At 46.7% G+C, this 17,957-nt stretch overlaps 1 protein-coding gene across 1 annotated transcript in view; it reads left to right on the top strand.

The window, feature by feature from the left end:
- Positions 1-17,957, top strand: part of HSPB8 (heat shock protein family B (small) member 8) — a 153,567-nt gene that overhangs the window by 54,426 nt on the left and 81,184 nt on the right. The window contains exon 2 of the mRNA XM_069619177.1: positions 16,900-16,963. Within this exon, the coding sequence (XP_069475278.1) occupies positions 16,900-16,963 (64 nt within the window). The remainder of the gene's footprint in view (positions 1-16,899; positions 16,964-17,957) is intronic.

Here is a 17,957-nt window from a genome sequence, read left to right as displayed (position 1 = left end):
TGAGTTAACTACTACTCACCACTGACAGGAATGCAGGGGCAACGGAGGAGTTGAAAAGGTGATGCATAGCCCCCCATGGAATGCATCTCACTCAGGCCTAATGATAAGCTCTGCAAGGACAGCCTTACTTCACTGGAACATCAAGCACTCAATCCCAGCGTCACATAGCTTTATCCCACCAGGGCACTGCCCACCCACCTCCATACATCTGCAACAAACACTGCTCGACTTCACTCACCAAAAACACACATCACCATCTCCAATAGAATACAGCGGAGCCCCATAAAAATATTTCGTCCAGATTTTCACATAATCAGTCACCTTGACCCTCTTACACCTGTGGCAATCTGTCACAGCACCCATCCTCTCATCTGATATCTATGGGCTGCTACTAGGGTCCTAGGCACTCCTGCCTAGCTTCGTGTTGGCTAAAAATGCACACACACATTTTAAAATCCCTCCTTCACATCTCTCATCTCGGACTATGGTCCTCTAAAGGGTGTTCATCCCCACAGCGCTTTGATGCCCTACGAATGGCAGTAGGTGCTACACAAATGCCACTATAAACCCCGTTGGTGTGCAGTCAAAATATCGAATCAATAATGTCGAAAGTCATAATCTCGAAAACAATAATGTCGCATTTTTTATTTTTTTATTTATATATTTTTTTTGGGGTCCAGGAATAAAAAAAACAGTTAAAAAAAGGGGGGGCGGTTGGAGGGAACCCCCCCATTTTGAATAAAAAACGTAATAAAAAAAATCGACTTTTTTGTTTTCGACATTTTTTTTCTCGAGATTATGACTTTCGACATTTTTGTTTTCGATATTATCACTATAAACCATCTCCCTTAATAGGCACATCAGGGAGATATTGAAATCTTAATGCAGCAGTCTGTACTTGGGCCTCCCAAGGTACCTTGTCCAAGCTCTGCAATAAATCCAGAGCAAGTCAGTATGGCTCAGATTGCGGCTAAAACCCTACGATGACATCTCCCCACTTTAAAAGCTCTGTACTGGCTCCCTTTAAAGGAAAAGATCGACTTCAGTATCCTGTGTTTTATTAGCAAGGAAATTGGTGATGGTGACCTGCATATCACAGGCCTTACCAAGAAATACACTCCACCCCATTAACTTAGATCCACAACAACGAACACATTATCCTCTACCTCCGTTTGGAAAAAAGAAACTTGGTCTGTGATCTATCAGTGAAGGTATTTCAATCCTTTGGAATTCTCTGCCCTGGAACATATAACTGAAGCAAACACCCACCTCTTTAAACAAGTTTACCTGGTCGCCAAAACTGTCTGTTCATCCTGTTGGAGGGGGGAGGTGTCAGCTAAGCCCTTTCCTCTGATGTCTGGATTATACACTTTCATTCTAGGCTCTAAACTACACTTTCCTCCCTGTCTTTGAGCATTCCCCCCACGAATTGGCACGGGGCTTCCTGCACATATCAGGTGGCTTCGTAAAGACAATGCAAAATGTCCTCCTCTGAGCTTCTCCGAATAGCTGTACCCCTGGCCCTTTCGCAGTCTGAATGCCCAAGAACTGTGATCGACCTGTACATGTTCCTCTCCTCCACTGCGCCCTCGCCTGCACCTCCTCTCTTTCCTCTTGGGGTACCACGAAGCATTCTGTGCAATGCAGTGGGTGCCATAAAAATCAACCAACTAATAAAATAAATAACTATGCAATCTGTCCAGAAGTAAAAATGGCATTCCACAACCACTGCCCCCATGGGAATTCTCTATCAAAATCTGTCAACTAATCATTTTAGAGCAGGTTGCCTAACGTGTTATCAACCTCGATCTCCTACACAGCAATCCCTTTTCTTACCTTCTCCCTCCTCAAACCTTCTCAAATTGAAGATCTTCTGACGCTGTGAATTTCTGTCGTAGAAATTCATCATCATACATCTGGACATCCAGATGATGTGTACATCGCATCCGCCCCACCCACTGTCCACTGCATGTACCATGGAAAGTAAACGTTTGACTGCATAAGTAGCTAGATAGCCATGGGGCTGACAATAACAGGCCCCAATGTGTGTTCCTAGCAGGCTACTACCAACCTTTCCCTGTGGAGGTGGGAGAGCTGTTCTGGAAATCTCATGACCTTCCAGTAAGCCTGGGCGGCTCTGTGTGCGTGGGACTGTGCCCTTCTTGCATAAGAGCCTGTACTGTTGTATAGAACGCAAACTTATTTCGCTTTTGTGTACAGACTAGCACAGTTGACCAATCACAGATTCCTGTTTACATTAGCTTCTCAAATTGATGGTATATGATGGTATTTGATGGTATTTGTTATTCAAGGAGGTGTTGACAATTCGTGTAAAGTTCACTTCCAAGTGAGTCCTTAGGTTTGCAGAGGATATAGTGCCTTTGGTAATATCAGAACAACATGTTTGCCTTTTTTTGTGTTGTCACTTCTGACCAATGATAAGCGCGTTTGCTGTTTCTATGCAATCCTTCACAACAATGAGGTGTTTGCTACAGAATAAGGAATGCTCTGTGTGCACTTATGGAGGAGTGCAGAATTATGTTGTCTACGTGACTTACTACATTTGTTTGTGTGAATAATTATTGTTTTGCAATACGTTGCTTTCAGTTGGTTTGCTGCTGAACAAAACATTCCTGGCCATAAGCTAATACAACAGCCGCCGGTACAGGGAAATCAATTCACCAAAATACCAGTAGTAGCAGAGGTAGCATTGCATGACTGATGACCAGTAGTGGCTTGTTTATAATAGGTGACAGAGTGCTGACCCACCACCCAAAGCCAGCCCTGTGAAAACCTAAACACTCCCTCAGCTGCAGCATGCCCACGGATTAGGAGGACCAGAGGCAGTGAGTTGTTGGCGCTCATCCCCACGCCAGAAACTAGGAGTCAGGAAGAGGTGTTGAGTTGTCACCTTCCCCTGCAGGGTGCGGCAGGCGGGCCTTACAGAGCAACAGAGATGTTAGCTGTATTACAGAACTCAGGTGACAAGTAGCTAAGCAAATATCATTTTTTTTAAATGTTTGTGTATATATAAATGTAGCAGGAGGTGTTTATGCGTTTGTGAATGTGTACCTGTGAGTGTATTGTGTAAGTGCTTGTGGGTGTATGTGGGCTGTGGATTATGGGGGCCGGTGAATGCATGAGTGAATGAATGCAGGTGAATGTAAAAGTGACTGAATGAATACTAGCAAATGGTGACTGCGTGAGTGAATTAATGTGGGATAGACAGTGCCTGATGTGTGGTGCTGGTGGAGACATTGAGGGGCAAAATCATGGCACATACTGTGCTATCCTGGCACAACGAACATTTTTACTGCCATTATAGGCAAATCCATCATAATACATTTTCTTATGTTGCCAAAATACTGACCTACATCGACACACCCATAATGATATATTTTCATACAATGGGATGGCCTTTTGCTGGCATTACAGGCAAATCCAACATGATGATTGTTCTTATGTGTGAATAATGATCTACATTGGTGCAGCCAGTATGGACATGTTTTCTTTCTGAGTCTATAACATATTTACTGACATTATGGACAAAGTCAACATGAGTGTTCTCATTTGGCGATCTGGGCCTACATTGGTGCAGCCAGTAAGAAAATGTTTTCTTACAATGGAAATCGCATTTTTAGTGGAATTATGGGAAAAGGCAGCCTGAAGAGTGTTCTTAAATGATGATACTAGCGCACATTGGTGTAGTCATTATGGACATGTTTTCTTACAATGGTACACCATTGTTACTGGCAATATGGGTAAAGGAAACCAGATGAGTGCTCTCTTACATGGGTATTCTGCTTTATATTCCTGCAACAAGCATTCACATGTTTTCTTTTAGTATCATTACTGGCATTGTGTGCAAAGCATACGTGAATTTTCCTTATTTGGAAATACTGGCATATATTGGCACTGCCAGCATGCACTTGTTTGGGCACAGCAAGCATGAAAATGAAATATGTTTTAAACTGGCAGAATACTAGCATATATTGTGGGCAAAGACATCATGAAAATGGGTTAGAAGTCAGGAAGAGGTGTTGAGTTGTCACCTTCCCCTGCAGGGCGCGGCAGGCGGGCCTTACAGAGCAACAGAGATTTAATGTTGTTATCCTAAAAAAAATAATGTAAACTGTGTGGCTTTCTACCCAATTTGTCTCAGAAGGTGTGCTGTAAAAGAATCCACCATAACCCCACCTGGTTGGTTGAGGCACCCCCGCTATGCTTAGTCACTAGAGCGCATTTATGGACAAAGTTTATGCCTCATCAATTAACCAAAACAAGATACCATTGCTGATGGCATCACACGAAGCGACATCCCAGTTCTGTCAGATTTCCTGTGATGATAATGGAATAACAGGAACATACATTTCAGATGATAAATACACTCACGCTTCAGATTAATAACATAAGAATTAGCAACAAAAGCAGGCACACAACGTTTTTAATTATCAACCATATTTATACCAAGGTTTTGTCTTAATATGCTATTGGTGGGATCATGATATCTCAGAGGTACACCTGGAACCACCAGCATAAGCCAGACATACTCCCTGTCTAACCAAATAAAGCATTGTGTGACCAGTTATTGCCAAGAAGTGTCAGTTATGGCCTCACATATCAGGTGTAGGCAATATATGCTAAAAACAGCACAAGATTCTGAGGCGCTGCAAAATATGCAAACTACTGTATCTTATATTGGTGCAACTCAATATAATACCATTTAAAGCTTTATATAGCAGGTATAGTCATGGTATATAAGCATCACATTTCCACATGTTGCTTGTCAAGTGCATCCTCTCAAGCCTTAGAATGGTCATTTTAAGATGTTAATGTAATGCATGCTTGCTAAAGGCACGATATGTGAGGTACAGCATCACATGTTCAAGTGTTGAAATCAAATGCAGCCTAAAATGTCCCAGTAAAGCCATTTAGACCACTTAATGTTTATAGTCGCCATAGGTTAGGCACACACTCCGGTGAGCAGCTGCTGCTATCATATGCCAAGTGAAACCTCAAATACCTCAGGAATACCATCTAACGTGTGTGTGTTATGACCAAGCTGGCATAGTCACCATGTCCAAAGTACAACTTCACGTAAATCCAATGCCACGTGCAACCTGAAATGCAGTGCAGGCTTGACACCACCACAGTGAACCTGTGAAAGTTACTGTGATGGGGCACAGTGATGGATTACTGATCAGCATGCCACCAACACCACACGTGGTGTCTGCCAGCAACAAGGAAGAAAATGTTTCCAAGGTTACGCAGATACAAAGTCACTGTGGCTGCTGTAGGGCCAGGTGGCCAAGATCAAACATGGTGTCAGCCAGATATTCGTGAAGAACCATTAACACGGAACAGACACAGAATTGCTGTCACCGTGGCAAAGCCTGTCAACAAAGAGGGGGGGGCAACCAGGAAAGAGGATGACATTACTGGCATTTAACAGGAACCATCATGTGCCCTGGAACAGACAGCATGTCTGGTAGGAGCCAGGAATTGGTGAATTTAAATAGAAATTAACGCCAGATGCAATACCCAACTATACAAATAGACATGGAAACATGCCTTATGCCACTCTTGTTCTTCCATTGCATTCTATGTCTTGCAGTCCTACATTTAAAATGGATAGCACGAATGCAAGCCCCAGATGAAAAGAAAAACAGTACAGGGTGACCATTTACCCTAAGACATGGGTAAAAATACAAACACCCTAATAAAACACTAAAGATCCAACCCTGTAAAGGAAGACACTGAATATGAGACTTGTCAATGAATGTGGGCACTCTGGGTCTGGTGACAAGAAAGCCAGGCAATACTTTCTACAGCAATGTTCAAGGTCAAAGTATATGTGTTTTTGAAAGGTAAAGGCTTGGGTTTTAAATGCCACTATGGCTCATAATACCATGCCGGGAAGGGGGGGGCAGAACTACTACAGATATGAGTCAGTCTTGTTCTTTAGGCTCAACAGAATAGAATCTGTGAGCTTTTTGGGCAGATATTCAGCCTCATGTTGCTGAGTGGGTCAACTGGGTCCAATACACAGAGCAGATCAACAAATGACAACTATCCACGTCATTGTAGTTCACAAGCAGTTTGGGGTGGAAACCAGAGCCCAGCACTATGCCTTTATCCCTGTGTGGCTGTGAGATCCAAGTCCAGGGTCTCAAAGGATAAAGTGAGTCCTTATTCCTCCCTTCCCAGCCAGGACTATAAGGTTGCCAGAGAATAGTTGCAGAGCTATCTCTTCCAGTAGGCAGAGTCCTGGGTACCAGTCTCTCAACAGACTGGCAGGCCCTGTTACACCAGCAGGTTATCGCAAATGACCCTCTTGGGTGGATGAGCGGAGGGTCTTGCTCCCTCTGTTGAGTCATTATCTTCACCTCTATGGCAGAGGACTTTAGGCAGACTGTACCCCAATAAAGCTACAGGTAAACAGTCTTCTTCTGGTGTCCAAAGATGATTCATCTAAGGGAGAGTTTCACCGCCTTATATGGTCAATTTGCCGCAGTAGATTGGTTCATTTCAGGCCTTCTCTAGGGGTCCAATCCTGGTTGCTGCACCTCGAGTCATTTCTTGGCTATGCCAGTCCCAGAGTGCTTTGTCTGCAGGAAGTGGGGAAGGGCCCAGTAAGTGTGAGTGGCATAAGAGATTCTAAGATGGTGAAATCCCTCACTTGGTTTCAACCACTCCCCTGAGCTCCTCTAAATTCTGTCTCAGTGCCTCCCTGCCTTGCAATAAAGAGTCTCCAGTAAATCCCACCCTGGTGTGACCTCTTCATTGTCCAGGAAAATCTTACCTTTGAGGCACAGATACCCTCTGGGGGTATATTCGGTTCTCCTGTAAAAGTGATAAGCCTTCCCATAGAGAACAGGGGAGCTTTAAGGGCTATACCCAAGTGGTTTGTTTTGGATGAAACCTAGCCCCAGACAGCTGATACACAAAAGCCCCAAACCGTTGAATTAGTCACTAGAAACTAGGTTGGCAATCAAATGATACTCAAATGGTTTTGGCCAGTGTAATTGTATACCACCATATAAAACCAGATATGGTTTATATTTATTTATTAATCAAACTACCACCTTGCTGAGGGGATGTACAATTATATTGAAAACAGATCCTTTACTTTCAAAACAATTCCCATTTTTATTTGAAAAAGGCTATAATATTGCAAAACACAAATCCATTCCTGAAAGTTTTTTTTAAAAAGATGCTACAACTTTAACACCATGCTTGATTTAGATGGTTCAGAATCTGATAGTTTTCAAGAATAAAATTAAATGGTGGGACAGGTTAACTGACTTGTCAGATCTGAGTAAGAAACTTTTTTTTTTTAAAATATATTTTTATTTTATATTTTAAGGTCAAACAAACACACTACAACTGTTTCAAAACATAGAAAGCATCATATTTCAACACATTTTCAAACTCCCCAACTCCCCCCGTCCTCCTTTAAACTAGAGCTGTTTCTCGCATATCGTTTACGGGAACATCATTGGGTGGCACACTACCCAGACAGCCATCAGCCGGGTCCTCTGTTTCGTTGTCACCCTGGTGAGGGTTTGCCAACGAGGCCACCAATTGCAGCCAGGCCAGCAAGGGCCCTACTTCTTCTTCGCCCCCCCTGGTGACCGCTTCAAACCAGACTACGGATTCAGCTTCCGCCAACCTCAAGAGGTCTGTCCACCATAACTCCACCCTAGGTCTGTGGGCCGCCTTCCAGGCCATGGTGATCCTACGTTTGGCCAAGACATAGGCCAGGTCCTTCATCTTGCTTATGTGTTTCAAATGCCGGGGTCTAGGGAATAGTCCAAGCAAGCATAACCAGGCCGATTCCACATCCAACACCACCCCCCGCCAGCCAGTTTCGTCTTGACCTCGTTCCAAAATCTATGCACCTCCGGGCAAGCCCAAAACATGTGTAGCAGTCCCGCGTTCACCTCCCCACACCTGGGGCATTGCTGTATAGCTGATCCCCCAAACTTTTCAATCTTCCCGGGGGTTAAATAAGCCCTGTGGGTAACATACAATTGAAGCTGTTGGAATCTCGCGTTACGGGACACCTTTTTATGGTACCTCTGGGCCCGTTCCCACTGCCCATCCGTCATGGGTCCTCCCACCTCCTCCTCCCAATCTTGTCTCAATTGGAGCAACTCCTTCCCTGCCCTTGCTCGCAGGAGCTCATATATCCTCGATATTTCGTGCCCGCCCTCCGATACATCATACATGGTTTCCAGGGAGGCATCTGGATCCTCCGCAAGCACTGTCTCCGGCCATCTTTGTCTAGTCTTTTTCACCAGCCTAGTGTAGGTTATATATTGGCCACCATGTACTCCCGTCTCTTCCTGCAGCCGCTGAAAGTCCACCGCCCCCCCGTCCTGCCATATGTCCCCGAGGGTGGCTAGGCCTACCTGTTCCCAGTATCTGCGGACCGATTCAAGTAGTTGAGAGTCGCTCCCACACAGAGCCGCCAAAGGGGCCTGCTGGGAGTATGGTTCCAAGTCCCCCCCAATCTTCCATGTCCTGTGCCAGATCTCCCAGCCCAACCTCAGTAACCGCCCCTTGGCCACCAGTTTATCTCTGCCCAACCACACCACTTCCATCAGAAAGTATGGGGCTGTATCTTCGCGCAGGAGCCTGGCTTCCGCCGAATCTTCAGTCGAGAGCCACCTGGCCACGTACTGCAGCTGCCCCGCCAGGTAATAGAGTTCGAAGTTAGGCAGGCCTATCCCCCCCCTGTCGCACGGGTTCTGGAGCTTCCACAGAGCCACCCTATTCCTAGAGCTGCCCCACACAAAACCCCTGCACACGCTGTGAAGTTTCGCGAATAGGCTCCTGGGTATCAGAAACGGGACGTTTATAAAAAAGTGCAAGAGTCTAGGCAGGACCACCATTTTGAGCAAGGCCGCCCTCCCCATCATGGTCAGGGGCAGTCTGGACCAAAATACCATACTGTTCTTAATCCCCTCTATCGCCTTTTCCGTGTTGTGCTTGTGTTCTGTCTCGATCCTGTGGTAAATGTTTATTCCCAAATACCTAAATCTTACGGGCTGCCATGGTATTGGCAGAACAGGCAGCCTCTGCACCGGGACATTCCTATATCTACCCAAAGGGAACAGGCTGGACTTTCCAGGGTTCACCGATATACCGAAGAGGATGGCGTACCGTTCTATCACCTCTAGGACGTACTGTAGGTTTTCTTCTGGGTAGCGTAAATAAAGGAGCATATCATCCGCATATAATGATATCAGATGCTCTCCACTGGCTGTGTTTATGCCCACCTCCCCATATTGTTAACGCAGGCATATTGCCAACGGCTCCAATGCCAGTATATATAGCATAGGTGACCAGGGACATCCCTGTCTGGTCCCCCTGCCCAGTTGCCAAGAATCTGAGACCGTGGACCCTGTCTTGACCCTCGCCATCGGGGTGCTGTAAAACAACTGTACCCATCTGAGGTATCCAGGTCCCACTCCATACCCCTTCAGGACCGCTTTCAACCAGGGCCATCGTACCGAGTCGAAGGCCTTGACCGCGTCTAACGATACTATAGCCAGCTCGCCCGTGTCCTCCTCAGTTTGGTCTATGACATGGTGTAGCCTCCGGTGGTTATCGGTGATGTTCCTGCCCGGAACATATCCCGTCTGATCTGGGTGTATCAGTTTCTTAATCACCCTCTTTAGTCTATTAGCTAGCACCGCCGTGAGTATTTTGCTGTCCTGGTTGAGCATGGACAACGGTCTGTAAGACCCGCGGTCCACAGCCGGCTTGCCTGGTTTCAGGAGTAGGATGATTACAGCCTCACAGAGGGACAACGGGAGTTCTCCCTTCTCATAGGCCTCGTTGAAAGTGGCAAGCAGTGGCTGGAGCAACTCTTGCTGGTATGTTTTGTAGAACTCGCTGGGCAGCCCATCCGAACCCGGCGCCTTGCAAGTGGGCAAGTTCCGAATCACTACCTCCAACTCATCCGAGGTGACGGGTGCGTCCAACTCAGAACGTTCTAGATCATCTAAGGTGGGCAGCTCAATGTCCCCCAATGTGTCTAGTATGTCTTGGCCCATATCCTCCCCCGTGTCCTCATACAAGTGTCTGTAAAACTTAAGGAATTCTTCATTTACCTCTTTCTGGGTGTTGCATATGCTACCTCCTTCGCCCTGAATCTCACTAATCACCGAGCGGGGGGTCTCACTCTTGTACAGCCAAGCCAGCAATCTGCCTGGCTTATCGCCCCCTGCATGTATCCTCTCTGTATATTTCCTGTAGCTGAGTCTGCACAGTCTATCCCAGAGTGCACTGCAGGACAACTGTAGCTCCTCTACTCTGGTTCTGTTATCATGAGCGGTGCTCACGCAACGCGTGAGCTCCTCTAGCTCCCTTTCCACTTCCCGGAGCTCCCTTTCAACCACCCCTTAACTTGGGAAATAGCTACCCCACGCACCACCACCTTAAACGCTTCCCACAGTGTGCCCACAGAGCTTACGCTTCCTGTGTTTGTATCAAAATATTCTTCAATGGCGTCCCTCAGGCCCTCCCGAAACCCCTCATCCTGCAGAGCCTCGGTCCTAAGTCTCCATGTAGGGATCTGCGGGCGTGGGGGCTGGTGTCTCCAGTCTATCTCCAAGGGCGAGTGGTCCGACAGCACTCGGGCTTTGTATTCTGCTACTTCTATTTCTCTCACTATCCCGGCTGTTACAAACATGTAATCTAACCTTGTGTACAAATCATGTGGCGCTGTGTAGTGTGAGTACTGTCTATCCGTGGGATGCAGCCTTCTCCACGCATCCTCTAGGCCTAGGTGTTTCAGTAGGGTACTCAGCGCTTTAGCCGCCGGTGCCGTTTTTCCTGCCCTGTCCTTGGACCTATCCATACTGGGGTCTTCGGTACAGTTAAAGTCCCCCCCCCACACTACCGTACCCCCCGCCAGGGGGCCAAGTTTACCGTAGAGGGTCCTAAAGTAAGCCGCTGTATCGTTATTGGGGGCGTACAAATTTATGATGTGTATTTCTCTGTTTTCCAAGAGACCCGTTTCCACCACCATTCTACCCTCCGGGTCCACCGTAGAATCAAGCACTCGAAACGGCACGTGGGGCGCCACCCAAGTGACAACCCCTCTGGCATACGCTGAGTACGCCGCCCCCACAACGGTGCCCTTCCATTTCCTCCCGACCACCTCCAGCCTTTCCCTAGTGAGGTGGGTCTCTTGCAGCAGGGCTATGTCTACGCGCATCCTCTTTAAATACATCATCACTTTGTTGCGTTTAAGGTAGCTGTTGAGGCCCCGTACATTCCAGGTCACAATTCTGAGATTACCCGATGCCATCTAGTCGGTCTGTCTACGTCCCATCCCTTCCCATAATGCTCCCCATGTAGGCTCGTTTCCTGGCTCTTTCCCTTCTGTTAACGAACCATGCCCCCCTCCCCCCTTCCCCAACCTCACACCACTGCACACAACTCCCCCCCCTCCCCACCAACCCCCAACAATAGCCCAGCTCCATCCCTGGATCTCAGGCCTACCCACGTCTGGACCCATCTCGTGACCAAGAACAAGGACCCTGCGGGGTGTCACCAATCTAACAGTGACCTAACTAAGTGTACTACTATCGGGTGCAGAGGTTGCTCCCCAGGAGCTCACAGTCATCTATTTAGGAGAAGTGAATTCAACGGGACCCGCCGGCAGAGGCCATGACTTCTCCCAAACAAGCGCAATATCAAACTATATTCTAGTCCCAATGTCATAGCTATGGCCTCACGGGTGCCTCTGCAGCGTGCTACTTATCTCCATCCGCTTCTGTCTGAGCATCCGATTCCTGTGGTCGACCTTGCATATCCAGCCATTCCATCGGCGTCTCAAAGAAGAGGGATCTGTTCTCATGAATCACCTTTAACCTAGCGGGGTAAAGCAACATGTAGCTCTCTGAGCCTCCTCTTCACCGTTCCAAGGTTCATTCGACTCCGTTGTACAAGCAGCGTGTAATCCGGATACGCTGTTATATTCGCTGACCCCCTTTCTATCGTGCCCCCTTTCCGGAAAAATTCGAGAATCTTCTCGCGGTCACGATAATTCAAGATCTTTGCAATCAACAGCCGCGGGGGGGTTCCTGGGGCCGGTCTCCTGGTCAGGGCCCTGTGCGCCCTTTCGACCGTGAACCCCTGGGTCAGCTCTCCGCCTGTAATCTTCTGCAAAAGCATGGTTTCAACGAAATCCGTGGGGTTCGATCCTTCCATTCCCTCCGGTACCCCCTCTATGCAAATTTTATTGCGCCTGGCGCGTCCCTCCGCCTGCTCTGCTCTGTCCTCCAAATTGCCCACTCGCTGCACGAGGGCATGACGTTCCTTGGCGTGTGTATTGCACGAATCCACAGTCGGGGCCAACTCCTTCTCCAGTTCCCCAGTGGGCTCCGCGATCGTTCGCACATCCTGGCGCAACAGGTTCACTTCTTCTCAGACCGCTCCTATCTTGAGGTTTAGGCCCTCTTGCAACTCTTTCATGGCCAGGCCCAGCTTCGTCTCCCAGGCCAGCTTCAGGTCAGCAATTGCTGCCAGCACCTCCTGGATGGTACCCAGTGGGTCCGTCGCCGCCGCAGGGGTTTCTTTGCTCTTGCCCCCTTCCGCGCCCGAGGGCGACCTTGCATAGGTCTCCATCGTAGGCTGCTTGATCCGGGGTCGCACCACCTTGGAAGACATCCTGTTGCGTCGATTAGGCCCACGCGCCCAGCTGTATCCTTGCGGGGTTCGCTCGCCGGCCCCTTCTCAGCGAGGTTTCGCTGAACCTGGGTTCACTCTGCTAGTCTGCCACGACCCATGGCTTCTGCAGCGGGGGCTCGCCCTTATGTTCTTGCTTTCAGCCCGAAGCGCATGCGACCCGTCTATCTGGTTGGGCTTGCCCATGTTCCGACCAACCTTGTCTTTCTCAGCTCGTTGGACCTTTTATGGCCCTTTGTCCACAGGCGGCCTTCTTGGGTGCTCCCCTTCTTTTGCGCGACCGCCACCTTCTTCGGGGTCTAGTTCCGTGAATATGCAGTCTCGCCGTTGGGGAGGGCACGCGCCATATGCCCCCCACTTTCATACGCCTTTAGATGCACCGCGGGCTCGAAAGTCTGCCAAAAACCATCACTTTTTTCCCAGGATCAGGATCGGATCATCAGGAGCTCCTCCAAGGAACGTCCTCTCACGTAGCCATCAAGCCACGCCCCCCTGAGTAAGGAACTTGTCTTTTTACCCCCGACTAACTTAAGATCCTTTTAGGTGAAATTTCCAAGCTCCAAATATCGAGATTGGTATTTAAAATTCCAGCTAAATTGTCTTCCCACATTAGAGGTTTTGAGTCCCAAGCTGGGAGTCCCACGTGAACTGCAAACTTGTAGAATGTGCGAATCAAACTCTATTGAGTTTTTATTTCACCTGGTGATGCTGTGCCCTGCATTTCTCAATCATAGGGTACGCTACTTTGAACGGTTCATTCACTCAACGTCTGCAGTTTTGACCAACAACGTATGTCATAGGTTTATGACGACCTCCCAACTGTCATTGTTGAGAGCTTTGGTAAAAATGTTGTTTGACATCTTTCAAGAAATTAATAAAGTTACAGAGCAAGGAATCCTAGATCTAATCAAAGTATGGTGATTTTAACGGGTGAACATGAATAACAATCGTGGGACAGCACCACTAACTATTAACATAGTATTTTAATAGAAAGGTTCTTCCGTGATTTTGCGAAATTGGTTTGTAAGTTATTTATGTATAGTGTGATAACAAGTGTAATGACTTCACATGTTTTATGCATTTTGTGTAATGTTTAAAGTTTGTATACCATTTGTGTAAATGTACAAATGTGTACAAATAACACACACAAAAAAGCTATTAGATCATTTAGGATAACGTTAGTTCCATAAATGCGAGGGAGAAATCTGTTGAGGGCCTCTTCCTCAAGTAGTCATGAGTGTTCTGTTTTTGTAGTAAATGTGGTAACCAAAACTGGGTTTAGACTTTTAAGTGAACTAATCTTCAGGATTGCTTTTTAAAGTGTTCCTGCATTGCTGCTTACAAACTGCTAGCATGCCAAACACTGATGCCCATCGGCAGGTTTACAGGGTGTGCATTATAAATGGCCCTTGGTAACTCCAGGTGTACACCCAATGGCTATCTGGGTGAAAACCCATCAACATCAGGTTGTACAACACAGAGCGCTGTCTGAAAGTGAAATGCTTTAGCAGATCTGACTTTCATGGCAAAATCCGTTTACTAGAGCCCCCTACAATTTCAAAATGTGTGTGAGACCCCCCTATCAGATCGAAATCCATCACATCAGGGTAACCCTGCTTTTGTCACTTGGATGTTGCTAGTAAGAGTTACTTGTTGGAATTGGGAGGAGGTTCACCATCACCGCTACCGCCCCCTCCCCCCAAACTATGGAGCATTCTGCACACAGTGTGATCCTAAATATGAAGACCATCGTTAGGTTACCAACGAGTTGGTGCAACAGGTACAATGTTATTACAGTGCATGGATGACATTGAATTATCAGCATAACAAAAGTGGTCACCACAAAGACTCAGTCTGGTAGTTTGTTATACACTAATGTACTTCATCAGAAAGACAGAGATAGTTTGGCATTCAAGAATGGAAGACGGTATGCTTAGTTAAATGGGCAGTTTCACAGCCATGTTTAAAGATGTGAAGGCAGGCGCTCGGTTACCAGTCTTTAGCTTCTCCTCCTAACGCACGTTTTCATGACTTCATCAATCTTCAGGGAGGCTGAGTTTCTGTGTTTTTTCAGGCGGGTCTGCATTTCTGTTTCAGGTGCAACAAATTAATTTGCTCTGAGGATTCTGGTACTTGTATTTTTCGCACTTGATTTTGCTGGCAGGTGACTGGAAACAACTCCCTTCACAGCCATGAAAGGAACACAAGTTACCCAATCACAAAGCCTTTTTGGATAGCCACGTGTGGAAGATGGATTTATTTACTTATTTAAAATGTTTATAAGCCGCGCCACATGCCCGGAGGCCTCTGAGCGCTCTGAGCTCTTTATATGAAACATGTTCCTATTCCCATTAGGTTTTTTGTTGTATTTATATCATACACTTTGAGAATGTATTGTGCCTCCCTGAAATGTAATGAAGTATGCCTAGGGCACTTTTTTATAACTTAAACAAGAGTGTGGGAGCCCCTCTACTGAAGAAGAACATGATTCAAATAACCTATTCTATGACATGCCTTCCCCTCAAGAGGGTCTACAACCACGTTTGAGCTCATTGCAACCTTCACAGAGGAGAAATAACCATTTGCATATCAGTCTGATCCCATCCACAAGTACAGTCCAGCACAGAAATGCTAGGCAATTTTCCCCTGAAGAAAAGTACCATCAGCAACCACAGACACATTATTTGAACTTTTTGGGCATCCTCCGTGAGGTGAAGCTAAGCCTCTCTAAGGCACAGTGAGCAAGGGGTCACGACTGGATTACCTTTTGTAACTAAGGGTGAAACCCCATATTTTACAGATAAAACAAGAGTGTGGGAGCCCCTCTACTGAGCACGAAGATGGTTGAAAATAACCTGTTCTTTGGAATTTCCTCCACTCAGGAAGGTCGCCAACCACAGTTTAGCTCAATGCACCCTTAACAGAGGAAACATATCCATTTGCATATCATTCTAACCCCACCCACAAGGGCAGTCCAGCAATGAAAGGTTCGGCAATTCCCCTTTGAACAATAGTACCATCAGAAACTCCAGACACGTGTTTTGGCCCACTAGAGGATTGATATGAACTGGGATAGTGCTGCCTGGTGTCTATATATGCTCATTGATGTGAGTATATATTTGTATTTACTTTCATGGCTTTTTAAAACACCACAACATGCCCATTTCAGTACCTAGAGTACTCTATTTGGAAAGGTCAACAATAGTGTAGCAGGTATCTTCTGAAAGTTAAATGCTGAGTCAGAGATAGTGCATTGTTGAAGTAGTAGGGGGTTGGGGGCCCAATGCTGGTACTGGGCCAGGTACCCGATGGCTTGCTATAAATTCACATATCATCAGAAAGATAAAATGCTGAGCCAGAGGTATATGCATTGTTGGAGTAGTCGTACGTTGGGTGCCCAATGCTGGTACTGGGCCAGGTACCCAATGGCTTGCTATAAATTCACATATCATCAGAAAGATAAAATGCTGTGCCAGAGGTGGTGCATTGTTGGAGTAGTCGTAAGTTGGGTGCCCAATGCTGGTACTGGGCCAGGTACCCAATGGCTTGCTATAAGTTCACATATCATCAGAAAGATAAAATGCTGAGCCAGAGGTATATGCATTGTTGGAGTAGTCGTAAGTTGGGTGCCCAATGCTGGTACTGGGCCAGGTACCCGATGGCTTGCTATAAATTCACATATCATCAGAAAGATAAAATGCTGAGCCAGAGGTGGTGCATTGTTGAAGTAGTAGGGGGTTGGGGGCCCAATGCTGGTACTGGGCCAGGTACCCGATGGCTTGCTATACGTTCACATATCATCAGAAAGATAAAATGCTGAGCCAGAGGTATATGCATTGTTGGAGTAGTCGTACGTTGGGTGCCCAATGCTGGTACTGGGCCAGGTACCCAATGGCTTGCTATAAGTTCACATATCATCAGAAAGATAAAATGCTGAGCCAGAGGTGGTGCATTGTTTGGACAGTCGTATGTTTGGGGCACAAGGCTGGTACAGGACCAGGTACCCAAGGGCTTGCTGTGCATTCCCACATCATCAGACCAATATAAAACGGAGGTGGTGCATTGACGGAACAGCCATTGTTCATGCATAGTGTAATTGCAACGACAGTTGTACATGAGGCTGAGTAGATGCAATAGGTTAAAACACTCCTGAATACTAATCGTTTTGTCTGCTTGTCTTGTTTGCCTTTTAAGGAAAACACGAAGAACAGCAGGAAGAAGGAGGCATTGTTTCTAAGAATTTCACCAAGAAAATTCAGTAAGTATCCCTCAGGATTTCTCTGTGAGTCCTCTCCTTTGTGTATTTTTCCCACTCGTGTTCAAGGGTGTCTCTGTCTGTGGATGGCAAAGAGCAAGGAAAACCCCGTGTGGTGTATATACTAGCCGAGGTGAGGGTCTTAGTAAACTGAGGGACCAACCATTTGGTGGAATGGGAGCACTAAACGCTACTCAAAGTACAGGCTATATGTTACGTCACTGCTATGCATCCAGCCGCTAGTTCATTTAACAGGTAAATGAAAGCAACCTGCTTGCTTATGTTGTTCGATGGATGGGCACTGCTGTGAGACACACAGCCTGGCAAATGGAAATCCCTATGAATGAATAAAGCCTCTTCGAAGCATGCAAAGAATTATTGAGCTGTGTGGCCTATGATTTAAGCACCATGTTTCCGTAGGAAAGGGGGCCCTGTTGGTTATCACACACAAGGCGATGCCGCCTGGCCTGTAGGGCAGTCTGGAGATTGCTCCCCAGGCAGGTAGATTTGAAAGTCAGGTAGTATTGGAGCAGAGTTATTGACATGTAAGAATCTCGTTACCAGTCCTACTGGATTTCATAGGCAACCGACTGGCTGGGCTTTTCCTGACTTTACCCTAACCCCCCTGCCCTTGCGCAGGATAGACATTAGACGATTGCTCATGAGCCTCACCAGCTGATCACTTTCACTGGGCTCTGGGTCTCTACCCCCCTCCCACCATTGGCCTCCTTTCATTTAGCCTTCAAATCAGGTAACTTGCAAAGATTCTCTTATGTTGGAAAGAAAAAGCCCAAAGGTTTTAGTACACCCTCTTTCCAAAAGAGCAAAAACGATCACCATTGGCAAAGTTCCTTAACCAATATAGCCCTGAATACCCTGGAGTAGGGTGTCTGCAACCTGAGGCTCTAAAGATGTTTTGCACTACAGCTCCCATGATCACTCACCATGCCATTGGCTAATGCTGATAGGAGTTTTAGTCTGAAACATATGGAGACCC

The sequence above is a fragment of the Ambystoma mexicanum genome, chromosome 10 (assembly GCF_040938575.1).
Source record: "Ambystoma mexicanum isolate Mex_15411 chromosome 10, UKY_AmexF1_1, whole genome shotgun sequence".
In the NCBI taxonomy this organism is placed as follows: Eukaryota; Metazoa; Chordata; class Amphibia; order Caudata; family Ambystomatidae; genus Ambystoma; species Ambystoma mexicanum.
Note: the sequence above shows the minus strand (reverse complement) of the source record. Positions and strands in the feature narration are given on the sequence as shown.